Source organism: Rhagoletis pomonella, unplaced genomic scaffold, assembly GCF_013731165.1.
Source record: "Rhagoletis pomonella isolate Grant_MI unplaced genomic scaffold, Rhpom_1.0 Rhpom_scaffold_00013, whole genome shotgun sequence".
Taxonomy (NCBI): Eukaryota; Metazoa; Arthropoda; class Insecta; order Diptera; family Tephritidae; genus Rhagoletis; species Rhagoletis pomonella.
In genome coordinates this window covers 2841785-2862894 of record NW_023458567.1, presented here as the reverse complement: position 1 = coordinate 2862894, position 21110 = coordinate 2841785, and the positions used below count along the sequence as shown (strand labels likewise).

General features: G+C 33.4%; 1 protein-coding gene across 6 annotated transcripts in view; it reads right to left on the bottom strand.

Annotated features, from left to right (window-relative positions):
• LOC118748490 (pneumococcal serine-rich repeat protein-like) overlaps window positions 1-21110 on the bottom strand; it is a 124879-nt gene that overhangs the window by 34650 nt on the left and 69119 nt on the right. For 2 of the 6 annotated variants that reach the window (XM_036482971.1, XM_036482965.1), the window contains 5 exons: window positions 12264-12541; window positions 12088-12191; window positions 11554-11971; window positions 11016-11479; window positions 10826-10948 (listed from right to left, as the gene is read on the bottom strand). In XM_036482971.1, coding sequence (XP_036338864.1) covers window positions 10826-10948; window positions 11016-11479; window positions 11554-11971; window positions 12088-12191; window positions 12264-12541 — 1387 coding nt within the window. Of the gene's footprint in view, window positions 1-242; window positions 744-7443; window positions 8376-10825; window positions 10949-11015; window positions 11480-11553; window positions 11972-12087; window positions 12192-12263; window positions 12542-21110 lie in introns of those variants that run through there. The other 4 variants (XM_036482970.1, XM_036482967.1, XM_036482968.1 and 1 more) reach the window with 4 other exon arrangements.

Sequence of the window (21110 nt, the reverse complement as noted above, 5' to 3'; positions counted from 1 at the left end):
ATGTAGAAAAGAAATATTATATATGTAATAATTTCAATGCATATTTGGGCGAGTTCCAAGTTGCATGTTGCTTTGTATTTGTGCAATGTATCCGATTTGCATTTTATGTGTTGCAGATACATACGCATGAATCGAGCATACCGCGCATGATTAATTTTTATTATGCTTAAACTGAAACAAAACAGCAGAGTTGTTCTACTGACATTGTATATATTGTGTATATATTTCACATCAATACAAAACAACATGCAACTTGGAACTCGCCCTTTGTCTGTGTATGCACCGGGGTATTATTTAAATGCTTTTCGCAAACGCATTTCCACTACTTTTTAATGACGATTAAAATAGCAACGTCATTATCTAAATTAGTGATTTTATAACGGCAACCGATGTCGATAGCAACCATATCGCCAATCCCAAATGTGCCATGTTCGCGCTCGGTGCCAATTCGAAATTTGCCCGCGCAAGTACAACAATGTGCAAATGATATTTCTTAGTTCGCTTCAATGGTTTGCACTGCAACGGCTTAAAGCGTAAATAACCCAAACTAGATTTCTCTTCCGTATCGTAGAATGCATAATCAATACCATCTAAATCGGTAAAGTACAATCTGCCAGCGGTCGAAGCTCGCATCTCCATGAAAACGTGGTCATGGTTATTTTCAGACTGCAGATGCGATACATTCTTAAGCCAAGTCAACAACTCTCGATCGCTTGTAGTTTGTTTCGAAGTTGAAATATCCACTAAAGTTTGTAATGAAAAAAAAAATCAGATGTTTTCTTATTTTGTTTTTTTTTTTAATAAATTTTTTTATACAAAAAAATTACGGTTAAGAAATTTTTAAATCTAATTTTATTTTTTTAACCGACTTCCAAAAAAGAAGGAGGTTATCAGTTCGTCCGAATATTTTTTTTTTTTTTTTTTATGTATGTTACCGCATAACTTTGCACTACGTCAACCGATTTCAATAATTCTTGTTGCAACGGAAAGGTAGTGTCTCAGAGGTGGTTTAGATCCGATCATTCTATCATGAAATATATAGATATATATATATTTTTTTTTAAGTCGGTTTTTTTTTGCTAAAAATGACTTGTTTTTATATTTTCTTTCAAGATTAAAATTTTTTTTTTATTGTTTAGTCTAAATAGTATTGTTAATATGGGCCTCGTAAAGTATTTCATTTTAATTTCTATGAATGTTTATACATCTTTGTATACTTTATTTTCTCATATTATTTTAAACTTTACTAGTTATTCTAGTTGAACTTTTAACCAAATGAGTTTTTTTAAATTTTTTTCTTTAATTACTTATTTATAATTAAATTCAATTCATTTTAATTACATTAAAGTATTTACGCTCTTTCATTCACAATTTTTGTTTAATCTAAAATATAATTTTTTTTCCAATTAATTTTGCTTTTTTTTGCAAAGATTCTTTACTTGCCTATTTTTTGTTTTTTTTGCGTTATTTTATTTTTTAATATAATTACTGTTTTGTTTCTTTAAAATTTTGGATTTTTTTTCTAATTATGCTTTTTTGGTTTATCCTCACCTGGAATGCAAAAAGGCGTGTCTAACAATTTTTTTTTTGCATAGAAGTGTGGATGATGCAATGCATCATATCAAAGAGTAAATTTTGAATTTTTCATTAGTTAGCCTTTTTTGCATTTCAGATGACGATATGTATTTAGTAAAAATGTTTGTTTATCATATTTTTAACATTTGCTTAATATTGCTTTAGATTTTTTCATTTACCCTGCAACCCTGCAAACCACAATTCCCAAAATCTTTACGAAATCTTTAGGAGTATCTCATATCTGTAACGATTTTTTTACAAATCTTCAAATACAAGGATATGAAGTGCTTGACACGAACTCGTAATGAAATTTCTGTACGAAAAATAAAGAAAATCTAAAAAAAAAATCCTACATGAAATTCTTAACATAGCAACATTATTTTCATTGCTTTACCGATTTTCTTCCAAAATTTCGTAAAAGAATCAAAGTGTACACAGTTTATTTCATATTAGAAAATTCGACAAAAAATTTCTCTACAATTTAGAGTACTCTGAAAAAATGGTTTGCAGAGTAACCAAACTCTCCGAAACATTTAAGAATACCCGGCAATATGTTCCGATTTCTTCACGAATCTTCAAAGTTAATCCTGTGAACTGGTTGACTCGGAACTCATAAAGAACTTTCTGTGCGGTTTCTTTAAGAAAACTTTGAAACAACGCAGATATCCATACTGTCATTGGTAGGAATAACAATAAACACATCATTTTGACGTAATGCTTTTCACGGCGAAAAACTCAGCTGTCGCCCCAACATCACCTTGTTAAGTACTCCTTGAAATTGTTACAGAAACGAGCTACCAAGGCGTTTTTATACAAGCACAAACAAAACACATGTAAAATTTGGGGCGAATTGAGATTTGAAATAACACCCGGAATATAAAATACATGCGGTTGCTGCTGTTGATTTCAAGGCGAATTTGGTACTTATTGTCAAAATGATGTGTTTGTTGTACTTTTGTTTTGTCTGATTGTCAATGGGCGTATAATTTGTTATAATCTTGTACGAAATCGCCTTGCAAGTATTTTCTAATATTCATTTCGCATTTTTTTATTTTAAAATTTTTGTAATTTAATATATTTTTTTTATTCATTTCTTAATTTAAAACTAAATCAAACGCAAGAATATTTTTTCCCCGTAACGAAGCCATGCTTAGCGGAAGGTGAGAGTGGGTCACTAGTAAACCCACAAAGATACATATTTTCAAATCGATAGAAAAAAAATTAAAAAATCCAAGTGGAAACCCCAAATAAAAATTAAAAAAATAAAAGATAAAAAAGCGAAAAATGCTGCTCCTAAACTTAAACAAACCTTTTGTATTCATGTATACGTAGTTATTTATGGTAATAAATACATAAAAAATTAAAAAGGGAATTAGCAAGTCTAATTTTTTTTTTTAATATAAGCGCAAAAAATATATTACAAAAGCCTAAGCGAAAATAATGAACAAAAAAAAAATGTAATTGTATTTGCAAAATTTATACAACCAAAACACATGTACGCATTTAGAAGTATGTATGTGAAAATTTTGAAATAAAAGATATGCATATAGCAGGAAAAAAATTAATAAAAACCCAGAAAATATTAAAAAATTATTGTTTTATTGATATCGGGGCCGTTTGTTGGCAGATTTGCATATATTTCTTTAAAACTAGTTTTAAAAATGTGCCAAATCCTTTCAGGAAAAGGCAAGTTCTCGGCGTAAATTTCGATATTTTTAAGGGCAAAATCGTATGAAGAACGACGTAGAAATTCGTGAGCTACCTTCACCTCTTCGATAGCTCTTAAATATCTTTTTAACCGTTATTCCGATTTTATTGAGAAGTACCGCAGTCGACGCCTCATACGATTTCGAATCCCATGCATATAAAATTTTTGTGAAAACCCAATATTTTTTAAAAATATTTGCAAGCAGTTTCCGTCACTCGTTTTTAAACTATTAATTGTGGAATTCCTTCTAGATTTACAAAATAGATTCATATTTCCTAAAAATTGTAATTGTAACTTTTTATTTAGAAAAATGTGTAAAATTTCAATTTTTAATTTGTTTCGAAACCCAAAAAAATATAAAAGGATGCTCGGCAAAACCGTTTTTACATTTTTCAATTTTAGATAAAAACTCCCTCTTTCCATTCGTGCCTGCTTTGTTGGCGAAGCGAAAGGTTTTAATAGAAGAAACACGTTAAATTAAGACAATTTTAACGGATCTCAAGTCCAACTTTGAAATTTTTGTTTACAATATTTCCACGCAATTTTCATTAGTCGTTTTCGAAAATTCACGCATTACAACAAACACTTGGAGTATCACAATTGAAGTTGCGGTGCCGACAGTTTAAGAGGCATGAAAAAATTGGTCCAAACTGATTTGTGCATATTTGGCAGCAAACTATAAATACTAAAACCTTTGCAGAAAAATTCGCCGAAAGTGTCCCCTACCAGCGAACGTCGTAGAAATTCGTTAGCCATTTGGATTGATATTTTTTTTTTGTTTCCAAAAAATTATTTGGAAAAATTTCAGATCCAAAAATTAGAAAACAAATACTCACCTCTCGAAAGTTTCTAGATATCTTTTTAACGGTTATTCCGCAAATACAAAAGCAAAATCGTTGAATTGTTTTTGTCAGTTACTGAGTGTACTTATGAATTTGTTTATATGGGGATTTCGGTAAGCGTAGCTCATAAATATATTTTTGGAATTTTATAAGGTAATATTTTTGAGTGAGAATTTAAGAAGTGATTCTTTAAAGTGCTTATCAATCTATACACCTGACTTAAATCAACCTTTAAAATTTACTTACCGCTCTTAAAAATCTTATCACTGCTCGTTCTTTTGCCTATCAACGATCTAGTTCCATTGTTTTTGTTAATACAACTTTTTTTTTTGTTATTTTTTACCTTTGCACTAAATTGCATATTTTATTGAGTATTATATTTAATCGTATTTTATATATAATTTTTTTCTTGTATGCTAAACCTTTTCCCATTCAAATTGCTGCTGGTTACGCTAGTATGTATTTGGATTTATTTATTCCATTTTTTCGCACAATTAAATATATTTTTATCAACTACTACAAGCCAATTGGGACTGTAAATTATTATTTTTTATTTAAAAATTTTAATTTTATACTACACAAATTTCCTTTAAACAGAAATTATTGCTATATATCATTACATACACAACTACTGTCGTATATTGTTTTATTTTTTACACATACATTTTTAAAAATATGTTTCTCAATAATTTTATTTATTTACTTATTTTCATTTTGCAATTATTTTCTTCTTTTTTAATGGAAGTGTGGATTATATTGGTTTGCATGCGACCACTTTGCGTCATGCCAAAGCTACAGCTAAATATTTAAATTTTGTATTTTAATATTAATTTCGTCGAATGCTAATAATAATACAAAAACACATAATAAATTTGAGTAAATTTTTTTTTTTGTTATGCCACTAAGATACAAAAAAAAATATTTTTATAGAATTTTTTGAAATGGTTAGTTAGGACAGCAAAAGTGCTCAGGAGCCAGCAGAAGGAATAGAGCGTATATAGAGTTGAAAAAATTATATAACAAATGTATGAAATTTAACAAAAGATACAAAATTTTTACGTTATTGAAACACGTAGTACTACAGTCACATAGCATGGGGAAATTTTTTAAAACTTGTTTACGAATAAGATTAGTTAATTGCACACAAGCTAAACATTTCTTAGGTGTTAAAAGCTTACTTTATTAGTACTTAGATAACTTACGATATAACACGATTAACATAACCAATATTTTATTTTTTTTTAAACCTTTTTTTACTAAACTTATGGAAAACTAAACAAAAATCGTTCGCACTTATAAAAGTATAAATATATTTTAGCTAAATACAGAAAATTTACTTAAATTTTTGCTGCATTACTTTTTTGCATTTTCTTATACATACATATATGTATGTTTATTATGTATCACAGGGGAATCTTTCGCTTTCAAATTGCTATAAAAATTATGGGAAATACGACAAAAGGTGCATTAATAACTTCGAAAGCAAAATTAAAATTTTTTTTTTTTTTGAAAGCTAATTTTTATGCAAATGGGAAATAGTTTTCAACTTCGAAATTAAAATTTTTAATTTTTTTTTAAATTTTATTGAGGCGCGCAGCTAAGAAGTGAACGAAAGAAATCTTAAAAATATGCTTAAAAAACTATACATATGTACATTTGCGGGGACAGGGAAATGGTATGCTATTTTTTTTTATTTTGTTTAACTGTATTTTTTTTTTGTTATGTTTACATAAACGATATTGAATGAGCCAAATGTTTTGTTTTGCTTTATTATTTTATTATGACGCGTGGCACTGCGCAAGCGCGCCGTTTGGCTACTTGCCGCGGCCTACAAACGTCTCCAACATTGCACCATGTCCCAGCTTGTTTTTTTTTGCTACAGAAAGGCTTTTTAGTTGCTTTCTCGTACATTTTTTTATTCTTTTTTTATTTTTTCTCTAGCTGCTAGCGGCTTTAAATTTAATATTCTTGGTTTATGAATTTTTTTATTTCACTTTTTTATTGCAAGTGTAGTAAATTTAGTTGCAATTATCGCTTGTGAAGTAAACTATTTCTTGTTTTTTTCTTAGTTAAAAATGCGAAGATATAGTTTATTTGCAATCATTCGAGCAGTGCAGTAGAGCATAGCAAGCAAGCGCAAATGTTTAAATTTTTCTAATATCAGAGAGAGAACCAAAACAACAACCACATAGAAGAAAAAGTTCAGAATTACAAGGATAAATCCGCCTTTATAGTGTATTTTTTCCGTGAAAATAATACGTTTTTCTTCACTTAGCAGACACTGAAAAAGTTTAAAGTTTTTGCTGCATGCAAAATTGGCAACAATGCATTTAATAATCGAAATCCCAAATGGCTGATATTTAGTACCAAAATTTTATATTGGTTTCTTTTTCCCATAACAGCCTCAATGGCAACAGCACCTATTTCACATTTGAAAAGTAATCGCTTTCTTTCAATATAAACTAACTAACTTTTTCAATAACCGGCCAACCGGCTCGAAGTTCCGCTTTCAGTGGAAAATATTTTGAGCACTTCCACAATTTTGGATTTATTCAACTGCCATGCAATGTTGCAAATTTTCAGTCAGCTCTGTGCTGTTTCAACTAACTTCTTGTGCCGTGAGCTGCTGTCATTTTCGATATTTTTGCAATATATTTTATAGGACTTTTGATTATCCGAGCGCTTTGCACTTTGCCAATTTTCATTATTTTCCTCATACTTTTAATGTTTTCAATCTTCAACAGGCCACCTACTTTGTGTTGGCACGTTTCACCTTTAGCTTTGCGAATTTCTTCTGATCTTTTTAATGTGTAAGTGATATTATACTTTTTTATTAGCTTTTATAATACTAAGCACGTTATTACTTGAACGCCTATGCTTTGCTGCCTTATCAAGTTTCACTGTTTTATGCATGCGGCCAACTTGCTCTATGAACTCTTGCAGTGTTGCCAAATTTCACACTTATCATCCTAATACACCTACGGCCATCATTTGCCTTACGTTGGCAATACACTAATCCGTCTTTGCGACGTTGGCAAATTTCTAAAAAATATAATAATCTTTAATGGAATCTGAATTTCAAAAATACATATCGCCACCTAAAACGCAAACAGGCGTAACAAACATCATCGTTGAAATGCAAAAAATCATAACTAATAAAAAAAAATCAAAATTCACTTTTTGATTTATATGATGGATTTCATCGAATTCAAACTCCCCACATCATTTTGTGAAAAAAGTTAAAATATTAGTCACGACTTTTTCCATTTCATTTCATGATGTTACGTCTGTTTTGCATTTCAGGTGACGATATATTCCTAATAACTTGTGCATACTTTTATTTGCAATGGCTACTATAGAACTCTGAATTATCACATAAAAGGCCTGCTCCTTACATGCACATATTTTGAAATGAGTAGATTGCCTACAGTGAACAGGTAGCCTTCCTCGACTTGCGGTAGTTCTTCCCTTCGCACGTTTTTAAAATACCTTTGGCACATACTGACATGACTATGTATATGTTATACCAAAATAATACTTTAACCCTTAATAGGAACCATAAAAAAGTGACTTGAAAGCACAGCCATATGCAAAGAAATGTTTTTTTTTTTTTATATATATAAAAATATAAATAGTTTGTAGTTAAAAAAAATCTTAAATTTGGCAGTCGGCTCATTTCAAAATATGCTCGAGAATGCTAAAAAAAACTTCGCTTGCTCGCTTACTTTCTTTTGACTGCGTTGTTTCCACTTAATAATATTAGGTTAATACTATTTAGTAAAGGTATTTCAACTTTAAATGTGCACAGTAACTAAGAAAAGTGTTTCTGAAATACATACATATGTTTGCGGGCTAAATATTCAATGTTATTTATTTATTTTATTTTTTCCTCTTCTAGTTTTTGCTTAATTAAGTTTTTTTCTCGCTTCACTTATTCACTATTGCGCTTTTCATTTCATTCTCTACATGCATTCGCCTTCTTTAGTACGCAGTTTTTCTTGTATTCATTATATAATTATCTAAATATAATAGTATTTCATTTCATTTGCTTAAAAATTATTGTGAACCTACATAGTATGTATGAATGTACTTTTTATGGTGTGCATGTGTAGGTGTTCCAAATTTAACCTTTAATATTTAGTAATAATATATTAATTAAAAATATAAATTCAGTCACTATCATCGCGATCTGCATAAGCTGAGCTTCGGTCATGGATTAACATTGAGAGTGTTTCTAAGCTGCGACGTACCTGCAACGAGTGTGGAGGAGAAGAGAGACAATAATATAAAGGCTGCAATACCATTTATATTAATTTACAATAATGTCTTCAATATAAATAACATAATAAAAATATTTGTGCGTAAATTTAAAGGCTAATAACTATAGTAAACTTAAAATACGCGTAGTATGAGAAGAGGGATTAGGTGAAAATTGGCAACGTTGCAATTGCAGATAACCGTAGATAAAGGCATTCATTTAGGGAGGCCTAAAAAGCCAAAAAGGACAACTGTTGACCAAGTTAAAACCGTTCCCACGACGTAACCGGAACGACCCAGATTTACATCTGGCTGAGGACTGTCTTGGGGGAATTTGTATGCTGTTACAAAAACAACAGTCAAGTTAAAACCGAGTTTTAGATCCTAATCGGTGTGGTATCCATTATTAAATCTCAATCCTTGACAAAGTTTTGATCATTTCGGAATAACTCAGAAGAGAAGAACTTCAAAATAAATAAAAAAACAGATGGAATTGCAGTTGTGGTCCAAATTCAAAACATAATGCTAACAACATAAGTAGACCACGATAATATATATTCAGGCGCTAAGATTGGCTGAAAATGCATTGTAGGGGCGCTGGGACACGCGCTATAGCTATTTGCGTTCTCTCCGAACAAAACTTATGAACTATACTTAACGAGTTCACTCTGACACTATTCCCACGACAGTCGTGTCTACGGGACCAGAACGACCCAGATTTATATCCTGCCAAGGATTTTGGAAGTTGCAGTTCAGTGCATATTCAATTGAAAGTCAAAAAGGAACTTATTAGTAAATAGCTAAGAAATATAATTTGGTGTAGAAAATGAGTGACATGTCAGACTACACGTCAGTAGAACTGCGTCCGCTGCAGAGGGTTAAGCTCTTCCCCGTTTTCTGGAACACCGCTGTGCTATCGCCTTCAGCAATAAGTACTACGGCATAACTATGTGTATGAATGAACTAATAAATAGATTGTATTCCGTATTTTAACGAAGGGCCAAGAGGACCACAACGGTTCGCCAAGTAGATATGAATTGAAATTATAATACGGCTTTTGTTCATAGAAAATAACCCTCTTATTGGTTACTGAGACTTAAGAGATTTCCAATTATGGACTTTTCCATATAAATAGATAAATTCTGACGGGAGTTTTGATAATCACATAAATATACCTACTTTACCCACGATTGAGAGAATGTATTCTATCATTCTTGTACTTTACCCTATTTTTGTAATTACTCAGCGCTGGAAAACATTAGAGGCGCTCACTAACTAAAAAAAAGTTGAAAATATGTCAAAACGAAATGTTTTGGCGCTCATTTTAAGTTTTATAACTAATTTACTGCTCAATATTGACTAGTGTTATCTAGGTAAGCTTATTTTCAGCGCTGATAAGCTTTGTTTTCAAATTAGAAAAAATTACATAAATTAAATGTTGTTATTGCGCACACATCTGACATTTATATTTGATTATGAGCAGGTGCAATATAATAAATAAACAATAAGTACAAATGCATTAACTCATAGCATGTAAATACAAACGTACATACAGTGACTCAAACAAATGACTACGCGTTGATTTTTTTTTTTTTTTAATATTCGTAATCTTCTTTGAGTTAAATTCTTTTTGTTATTTTAAGCTTTAACAAAAAACATATAAATCATAGTTTCAAAATTTAGGAAAATTCTATAAATATTCATAAAAATTTCGATCTTTTAATCTGAACATTTTTCGGTAGATATGCAGTTTTATGGCCCATACAATTTTTGTCTAATAAAGTGCAAGTTTCAACCGGCTAAAAAATCGCGTTGATTTTTGCTAATTTTACATATGTATGCTACTTTAAATTTAATTAAATTCAAAGGGATGTCTGCAGTTCTCAAGAAAAGTCACAAAGTACTTTGCTGATGCTGTAAATTTTCTTGAAGAAATACATACATAAATATAGGATCATTTTTTCTTGAGAGCTGCGTACTGATTTTATTTGTAGTATTTCTTCAAGAAAATTTACAGCAAAACTGCTTTTCAAGCAGCAGAAAAAATTAAAAATATTTCTTGTGATTTTTCTTGAAAGCAAGACTATAAGCTTTAAATAGAAAATTGTTTTTTTTTTTTACTGGCTTAGATTTGTGAAAATTAGGACTTATTTATAGCATGTTTATCAGCAATGCAAATTTTTATTTTTTTTTTAATTGAAGTGGGTAATCTAATTTAATATATGGCTGAGACTGGAGTAATCATGCGCTTTCTATTTAGGCAGAAGAGAAACGACTTTCGTGCTTTATTGAACTCGCTTAGGCGGTTACAGCGTCAAATGAGAGAAGATAAACCAAACAAGCAACAGCCGTCGCTTACTTTTAGCAAATAAACGATATTAAAAGAAAAAATTGCCACTGCCATACTGAAAATGATTTAAGTGCTTAAGAAAACGTTACCCACCTTGGCAATTTGTTCTAAATTTTGTGTAAGTATATTCTGAGCTTCTTCGGTACTTTTTGCTTGCAATTCCCTTTGCCAACGCAAAGCCTCTGCAAATATATCGTCATCGTTACCGGAACGCTGCTGGAGAAACGAAAAACATCCGTATATAATTTTCTTCTACCTCACTTAGCCGCCCTCCACCACTTACCCAATGAAATTCAGTTGGCGTGCGGTACGCGCTCGTTTTCGCCTCAATGTCTAGTATTCGATAGAGCAGGAAAACGGAAAACAACGCCAACACCATGGTGAGCAGCACACCCAAGTAGACCACATGTAATTCCGTGGGGAATTTCAAGCGTAGCAGCGCCTTCTGTGTGAGCCTCTTAAAGCTGGACACAGCCGCGTGCGCAGCTGACTTGGGTGTGCTGCTGCTGGTGGCCGCCATCACTGTGGTGGGCAGCGAGGAAGATGTCGACGGTGTGGGTGACGATGAAGCCGATGTGGAAGAAGCGGTGCCGGCCACTATCAGTGCAATGCCTGCGCCAGCAATGGCATCGTTGCTACAGCTGGCGTTTGTACCATCGGCATTAAGCGGCTGGCCGCTGCGTGCCGCGGGTGACGCTACACCTGAATTGGAGTAAGCGCCGGCTTGTTTGGCATCTACTGGAGGAGCTGTAATCGAGAGTGTTTATTTACGATTTTCGTTGTTTTTGCGCGCTATATATGTATATATGTATGTAACTCACCGGAATGTCGCTGGTGTTCACACGTTGCTGCTTTGCCATCGGCTATGTTCAAACTTGAGCTAGCCACGTTGCGGCGTATTAGCGTTTGACCAAGTCCATCTATACCACCAGCGGCGGCGGCAGCTGCTGCTGCTACCAGCGCTTGTGGTGGACTCTCATTGCCGCTAATCGAACAGCTGCTGTCATCCTCGATGGAATACTCTTCGGAAATTTCAATTTCTGCGGGTATTTTTGGAAGAATTTCGGCAGGAGCTAGTGGCGGACAAACGCTGCACATCAGACGGAAGGCTGCCTCGCGGCTAATAAAGCTACCGAAGACATGGCGCTCGTCGGCGGTGGCGACACCGACAGCATTCGGTATGATTTTGGCCGTTTTCTCTTTGGAAATTTTCGTTACCGACGAAGTGGGAATGACAACCTGGCACGGGGGAGTGGGGAAAAGCAGAAGTTTGATCAATAACAATCAGTGTGTGGAGAAAAAACACTTCACCTTAAATAGGGAAGAGTGCTGAGTAATGCTCGCAATCAACTCACCTTCGTAACATAACCAAACACATTTGAGTAGAATGCGAAATGCTGATCCGTTATATAAAGATGTCCTTGTAGCAGAATGTCGCTTACAAGCGCACAAGAAAAATCTACCAAGAGAAAGTATTTAAATTAAAAATTTGTATGGATCTATTTTTTTTTTTTCAAATATCGCAACTCACAATTAATGAGCTTCTCATCCTTGGACACCTGCGTGAAGTGCCGATGGAATTTCTTCACACGCGAACTGGAGACCTCTTTGCGTTTCTTCTCCTTCTCCTTCTCCGCCGGCACTGTTGTTGTAGCGGCAGCAGCAGCAGCTGTTGCTGCCGCCGTCGATTGCTCATGCTTCGCCGTGGTGTGGCTGCTCCAATTACTGTTGGTGGCACTTTTACGCGACGTTGGACTGATACTGCGCACGCTGGTTGTAGACTCGCTTGGCGCTAAAGGATTCAAGGATCTGCATGTTAGAGTGAAAAGAAGGAAAAATATGGCAGGTTTAGGAAATACTCAAAATAAAGGATTTTAGATACGGGATTTGTTAACGAAAAATATTACAGCTAATAGATAGGTATTTTTATCTAAGCTCAAAAGTCTCGAGGCAACATTTACTCAGCCGTAAAATGTTTTAAAAAATAGCTTTTCCGAGTTTCGAACGTTGGAATATCCCAAAATGTTTTTAAGGTCTTTCTAAATTTTAGAAGGGTCATGAGAACTTTTCCTGCCCAGTGAGCTGAGGAAGCTAGGATTCTTTTGTGTTCGAGAACGTTTTGCTGAGCCAAAAATAGTAGTAGAATTTGAAAGTAGTTTTCAATTAATATGAACCAACAAAAATATTTTTTTAAAAAAGATAAGATAATTACTACATATGTATGACAAACATATTATCTTTGTACACCAGCTGCCAATGTAAATATGTGGCCTGCGGCACAACAGCGGTTTTGTTTATTGGTTTACAGTTATTTATGTTTATTTTTTCTTGTTTTTTGTTTTTTTGTCTTCGCAGCCATCGCAGCCATCGCGTGTCGTGTGTCTCACAAGAGTGACGTTTGTTGTTGTTTTTTTTTTAATTTCCGCACATTTGCCGCATTCGCTATCGCAACAGATAATTTATGACGTCATACACAGACCAATGCGGCGTATGGTCAGCGAAAGCAATAATACAATTTGGCTATTAGTAGAGCATACTTTGATATGTATATGCTTATGCATACCTACATACATACATATCTACATTAGACCGCCCCACTTTACAAGCCAACAAAAAAACTTCGCCGTACACCCTTAAGTCTAAATTGCTTTTGGAAGTAAATTTTGAAATTTTTGACCGAATTTGGTGACCCCATTTTTTCTGTGACACCAATATTCCAGAAGATAATTATTAAGTGAAGCCATTCTAAGAGGCGTACCCAAGAAGGGCTGAAAAAACCCGCTTCCTTGCAAGATTTTTAGAAGGGCTTCTTCATTTATAATTTACGCGAATGCATAAATTTATATTATTTAGCATTACAAATGAATTTCAATAAACATTTTAAGTTGCAATAATACATATTTGATATAAACCTTAAGCAAATACTTCAAAGATTTACCTATGATTTTTTTTTAAATTAAAGAAACAACTGTAAAAGAACTCATTCAAAAGGCCTTCTGAAGTACGTCCCATAAAAGCCATTCTGGGAAAAGAAAGGAGAAAGGAATGTAGAGTGGATTTGACTTTCAGGAAGGCCTTTTGTAAGGGCTGTTAACTCCTGAAATATTTACCGCGATTCGGCAAACCAATTGTTTTATAAATAAATAGTTCTACTGGAATAATCAAAATACATACTTCCTTAGCAAAAATTGATTGATTTAATGACGTGATTTTATTTACTAACATTAAGATTGGTATGTCAGGGTGATAAGAAATGAGGTGGACCCGTTTTAGCCATATTTCCTTGGTTCATTTAATGCTTAATATTTTTATGAAAGTATAGCGAATTATACAACAAACACAATATAAATAAATCCACATTTGAACCTTTGTAGAAAAAATTATAAAAATTCAACAAATTGTCCAGAATCAATGAGGCGTATTCTTGTTTCCCAACGAATCAAAAATTTTATATTTTTGTATAGAAAATGATAAAAAATTTCAAGATTTTCGATTCGTACGGAAACAGGAATACGCCCTAGTAGTTCTTAGAAACAAAAGTATCATTACAGTTTTATATGTAGATAATTCCATGATCTTTAGTCTAACCCATTTGTATGTCAGACCTTACCACTTGGCTGAAAATGCAAAAAAGCAATTTATGTGACTTTTGAACTAAAATAAATTTTTTTCATTTATTGTGGCAAATATGTTGCTCATACGCTATGTATCCGCGCGTTTCATTAAACTTATGTATTTAGTGGGAATCAATAACTACATATTGATTACGTGAACTTTAAAGCTTCTGGCGCAAGTTGTCCCCCACAGAAAGTGTCTGGCAATATGTATTGAATATTGATTTTTAACAATATTATTTAAGTGTCGCTTTCTCGAGTAGCTTTTAAAATTCATCTACCCCTCAAACACATTTTTTCAGAACAAATTCTCTTTAGACGGTAAATTTTTATATGTAAGGCAACTTGAGAAAACGATCCTAAAGCAGATATTTTCAGGGTCCCCGCATGTCCATGGTTGGTGCGCAACACCGGGGAATCTGATATCGTTAATGCTTAAGAACGAGAAAGCCTGGAAAGATGTCTGCCATATGGCTGCCCAAGTGGTAAAATACCTCCGACACAACCCGTAATGACGGCTGGGAAGGTCGGTCATAGGGAAAGCCCGCTTTCTTGAAAAGTTACGGCAATCAGAGGACGAACCTCTAAACTAGTATCGAAGGACCTGCATTAAACTGCTGCATCCGGGCAGTACAAACATAGAAACGAACGAACAAAAGAGGTCTGTAGGTTAACACCAACCAAGACAGACAGTGGAATAACATGAACAGTAATAGACGTACAACTTAGTGCTCAAACCGCCTCCCGACGAAATACTTAACAGTGGTCTTGGGGTGATCGGTACATAGACTGTAGGAGGTTTAGTGGGTTAAAGTCTCACATCGACGGGGTTAGGCTTTCGAGGCTTTCTCCTCTCAAAAAAAAAAAAACGTTCATAAATACAAATGACCCTACTTATTCCCGAAGTTTCGTTACTTCGAAACTAAGAATTTTTGTAGGCGAGTGAGTCAATGCAGATAACATTGAAAATATTTCAAGAGACTTATGGATAAATAGTGCGCCTAAGCTCATAATTAGTCTAAATTTTTATTCTGATAAAGTCAGCTTTTGTTCACAAGCGTTTACTGTGAAAATTAAGGTATTAAAAACTTAAGTGCTGTGTGAATATTTGGTTTTGCTTTGATATTACATATAATGGCCCTCTGTAAAAACGACACAATACAAAATTTCATGCATTTAAATTATATAAGCGGATTATGTTAATAAATAACCATATTTTTTTGGAATGTCGATATATGTATGTACGTACAGACACATGTTTAGTTGGTATCAATCCTAGCATCAGCGAAATTGGGTACTTAGTCTGAAAATCGAAGTTGGCAACCCTAACTATTGAATAGTGGCACATGTCTCTAATCCTTTTCTAATCCAAACTAGATATGTATATAATAAGCTTCATTTGCGGCGATGTGGTAGGTACATATGTATAACTTTGGTATATAACTATCTATTACAGTTATTTGTAGACACCTAATGTCCGAATGAAAGTAAAGTTTATATTTATGTACATACATATTTACATATGTACATATACAGGCAGGCTTTGAGCTCAATAAAGCGGGGGTTGAAATTCATTCGGAAATGCAGAACCTGCATGATAGTTATAAATTAATAAAATGTTTTTTCTTACAAAAAATGTTATTCCTTTTCATCATCATTTAATTACCCGAATAATATTGATTAATATTAATTGCTGCTGCAGGCTACTATTATTTACGAGAAAAAGGGTCGTGAAATTCAGCTTAAGTGTCCATGGGAAATCTTAAACAAAATGCAATGAGTCAACGGAGGCTCGCGTGCAGGCAAGCTAAGCTGGTAATAATAATAATGAGGAGGAACGATGGAGGTCATGAATTGCGCGTGGGGTTCTAGAATGGTGGAATTTTGAATTTCTCATTAAAAATTCTGTGCACTTACTTATATACAGGTAAACATAAATAAAGATTAACAAATTTACATTGATTTTGTTTTTTGCTTATTAGTTTATATTTATAAATTAGTATTTTTATATTAATAAAAGAAGAGAAGTAGTTAAAAATGTAGTAAATAAGCATTATCTGTAATTATTTATTGCCCTTGATTAGCATAGAAAAAAATATATTAGCGACGTTTAGAAGTGACGACATCTTATCGCTGGTGACTGACACCAAAATACGTATATACGTTTTTACGTACGGATTGTGAAAACTGGTTAGAAAACTCTACGTTTAACAAAAATAAAATCTCATTGACTATATTTTTAAAAATTCCACAGTTTTGACAAATCAGTGCGATCTTATCCGGCTCCATAGGTAATATTTTATCGCTAGCAAAATTGGTAATCTAGCGTGTTGGTGGCGCTGTCAAAAGCATAAACCTCACCCGAGAGTGTGGTGAAAAACTTTCATCATATCATTGAGGGCCATTTTGCGATGAAATATTGAGATATCGCATGCCAAACTTGCATTTAAATTTGAATCTAAAGTATTTTCAGCTCAACCCATAGTTTTCCTACATTAATTTGTACAATCTTTAGTAGGTAGTTTGGTGACATATTAGGATACCAGCTAAATCGATTTCCAAAAATATTTGAAATTGAGTCCCCACTTCTAGGAAAATCGCTGGTACAACTACTTCTACTATTTTTGGCATTGTTCACAATGTGTTGACAGGATACTGTAGTGCACGCTTATGAATAATAAAAAAATAATCTATTTCTTTACTTTTGTTAAGTAGCGATAAGCCATAAAATAATTGTAAAATACCTTATTGAATTGTGTTAGTCCATTGTTTATTGCCGTGGCACTTACGAAATTAATGAACACTAAATTTATGGACAAGAAAAATATAAGCTTTTGTTAAAGCATGTAGACAATTGTGGGCAGCTTTAGCTGATAGCGCTTGAGATATTTCTTAATATTTTTAATATATTTTTAAGGAACTGTCAACGATTTTCTATTAAAAGCGCGCAATGGCAAAAAATATGTATGTATGTATGTGTGTGTGTTTATTAGGGTGGTCCCTAAAAATAAATAAAAATTCGCGAAAATTTCCAAATAAAAAAATTTGTATAGGTAAAAAACATTCGACACAATTTTACTTGAAATCTTGTAAATTTGACATATTATTGAAACTTATTCACGCACATGATGTTTATATTTTAAGGACCACCTTAATATGTATTTATATACATATCTAAACTGTATAATAAAACTAAAAAAATATTTTACGCTGTAACACTTTTATGTTAGCACACCAAAAGGGGATCCCAGAGGGGGGGGGTTTATGCAGACGATTTATTTTATTAGAATCTTTTTCATGCCAGATATATTTCCCGCGGGCCGATCGCAGTTAAAAAAAAGTGTACGAAAACTTTTCCCTTGAAACAGGTCTTTAATCCTTCCGAGTGATCTCTTCTAAAAACTACCCACCAAAATACCTTTCTTTTCGAGTGGAAAAATTCTATAGAAATAATGTAAAAAAAAACTCACTCCCTTGACACATCTCGCCGAAATTGCACCGTATACGCGTCTTCATGTTTCCACGGCAGTTCGAAAATCGATTTGCCTTTAGAACGTTTGTAATGTTCAATCTCGGCCACGGCTTCGCCGTCGCCCTCCGCATCGGATATATAATTATCGAATATATACTTCTCAAATGCTCTTATATCATTTTCATTTTTGGGCTGAAAAACGCTTTTCGCGCTGTAAATTAGATTGCTCAGCGTATCGTTGACCATGGCGATGGTGGGGGAAACAATTTTAACGACACATTAACACAAAATACTTTTCGCCGGTTTTTCTTTACTTTTGCTACCGTTAAAATTTTACACGCACATACGTCCATAACCTTTGAGGAACCATGGGTCACCACTGTGGAGACATTTAACTTTGCACATAGTATAAATATGTAATATTTCCTTTTTTAATTGTTTCTTAATTGCAAATTATAAAATTGCGGAATATTTTGCGGGAATCGCACCGATATGCAAGCTCACTGCATTAGTCACACTGCGTCGCGCGTGAATTTCTAAATTATTTTATTTCAATTCATTTTCCGGCGCCCATTGAAATCGCAACTTTATCGCACTCTCGCACGCGGCATACTACGAGTAACTAACTAACCAACTGGCGGGAGTGAAAAAAATTTCCAGCAGGCGATATTCCTCCATAGCTTTGTGATCGCCGCTGTGTGTGAATACTTTTTAGGTTAACAGGTGAGGGAATTTTTTATGTGCGTGCCAGTGTGCTTGTGTGTATTTGTGAATGAGTCAAGTCAAGCAGCCATCCAGCCATCCAGCCATCTTTATATGCACCTCCCCCCCCCCCCCCCCCCTGCAGTTATTTTTTTATTTATTTGTTTATTTAGCCCTATCAACAGTTATTATCTATCAGCGCAACCCGGCGAACGCATTAAATATTCCAACGAAGGAAGACGAAATGTAGTTGAGCATTTAAAACATGCAAGCATACAAACAGGGGGCAAAAGGTGAAGTGTTTTGGTTTTTTTTTTTAATTTTGTTTTAACCCAAACTTGGCTTGATGGATACAACTTTAATAAATTGGCTCAGTTGTTAGTGGGTTAAAATATACTGCAGAAATATTCCTCGTGAAATTTTACTGTGTCTCTAAACTATGTACATCGGTATTATTTCACTGAGTATGCATATGCACTGTTCTTAGAACTCAAACGATAACGTATAATAAAATTATAGTTTAAAAAACTAAAACCTCCCTATTATAATTGCCATTCGTACTTTCATCAGGTATGTAACTTAAGAATAGAAATCGCTGCATCTTTTAGGCGCGTCAATATTGCATAGTTACATCCCGAGCTAATAAAAGGAAGGTAAGAAGGTAAAAATAAAATTAATATTTTTATTTGTCAGTTAGTAACACATTGCTCTCGAAAACTGTATGTCAAATTGGTTACATATCTATCAACTAATAAAACAATATTTAAAGGGGTTTCCCCTAACCATAGAAAATGCGCGTTTACTATTGAGTAGAGTACCGGAAATTCATTTTATGTAAGCGCCATAAAAATAGTAAAACAAAAGCCCTTCTAGTGCATACACTTGGGTTGAGTATATGTATATACCTATTAATAAAAAAAAAATACAATTGAAAGAATGATATATTAATGTATCGATAAGTTATCGATATATTTTTATATGGTTTCGATATATTTTTTTATGGGTTTCGATATATTTTTAAAATGGTTATCGATATATTTTTATATGGTTGTCGATATATTTTTAAAATGGTTATCGATATATTTTTATATTGTTATCGATATATTTTTATATTGTTATTGATATATCTTTATATTGTTATTAAAATTTACCGCATGAGATATATTTGATATGGCTATCGGAGTAGTTAAGGATATATTTTCGTTATACCGTAGCCTAAATTTTGCCATATTTGCGCTTGTATGTAGATATGTATTTATTAATATAACCAATGACAAATACATATATATAGTACTATTTCAGGTTTTGGCAACGACAAGTGTACCAATCTATTACTAAAAATACCTAAGGTCCTAGAAATTAAAAAAAAAATATGTATCCAGTTTAAAGGCAACTGAATCTTGAATTTTGCTTTTCAAACCTACATTATTTCCGGAGCATAGTGTTTTCGTTGCTTAAACATTGCTGCTTACACGCTCCACTAACTAATTGTATGCCCTTGTATGCTTGTGTAAAATGCTCGTTTGCACACCGATGAACCACTTTTATAAACTAACACATTTCAACTAAAACTTCGAACCCTTTTTTTGGCAGCAGAAGAGCTCTAACTATACCTTTGTAAACAACAGCCCACTTATCAGTTGTAACGCAGACACAGGTGTTTCCGTCCAGATGGCCAATAAAGAAGAATAGCCAAAGTGTTGACGCCATTATCACTCAACAAGTGAATGAAAAGTGTGTTTATGCAAACAAGTATTAGTAACTAAATGAAATAAAATCACTGCTGAAATGCCAGCTAAAAAAATTTTGAAAGCTTTGGGAGAGGAAGATTGAGAGGCAGCAAATGCGATACATATGTATGTATGTAGATTATCGATATATTGCTTTTGATGACAATCTGCGTTTCAAATTATAGGTCTTGCTTTGATCAACTTCCGGAAGAAGATTCTTTTGTTGCCGAGCATGGTGCGGTCTTTGAAGGTCTCGTGGTCTTGATAAGGGTAGATTCGTTTCTTAGGACAGACTACATGCACAGATTCAGGTAAAATTTGGGATACCTTTAAGTCTTTACGGCAAAGTTTCATTTTGCCCGTAAGTATCAGGCATCCCGATCTAAGCCTTGTGGGGACTTCACAGTGAGCCATTATTTCCTCAGCTGTTACTTCTTCGTAAGATTTTACAAGTTCCTGCTACAAACGGCGTAAAAGCTTTTAAGGCTTAAAAGTTAAAAATGCCTTGAATTACCTTCTTGAAGCTTTCTTCATTAACGTCTTGGCCCGTCTGCCACTTTCTATAATCGTTCAGAAATACAAAACTTCAGGCGTTCTTTCCTGAAAACTGTCGGTCCGTAGTTTTTCTTATGGTGATTTCGTTTCTTCCAAAAAATGTTGCCTTTACACGGTAAGATATGTTTGATGTTACACTCAACCCTGAAAAAGGGCATTTTTTGCCCCCCTTGTCCTTGCAATCATCTGGTTTTCAGGGCAACCTTCCCCTCAGAACAAGCTTCAAAGGGCAGATAATATCCCTTTCTTGCCTTACAAGGGTGTGAAATTTTAAGAAACGAACGCAAAATTTTAAACCAGCATGA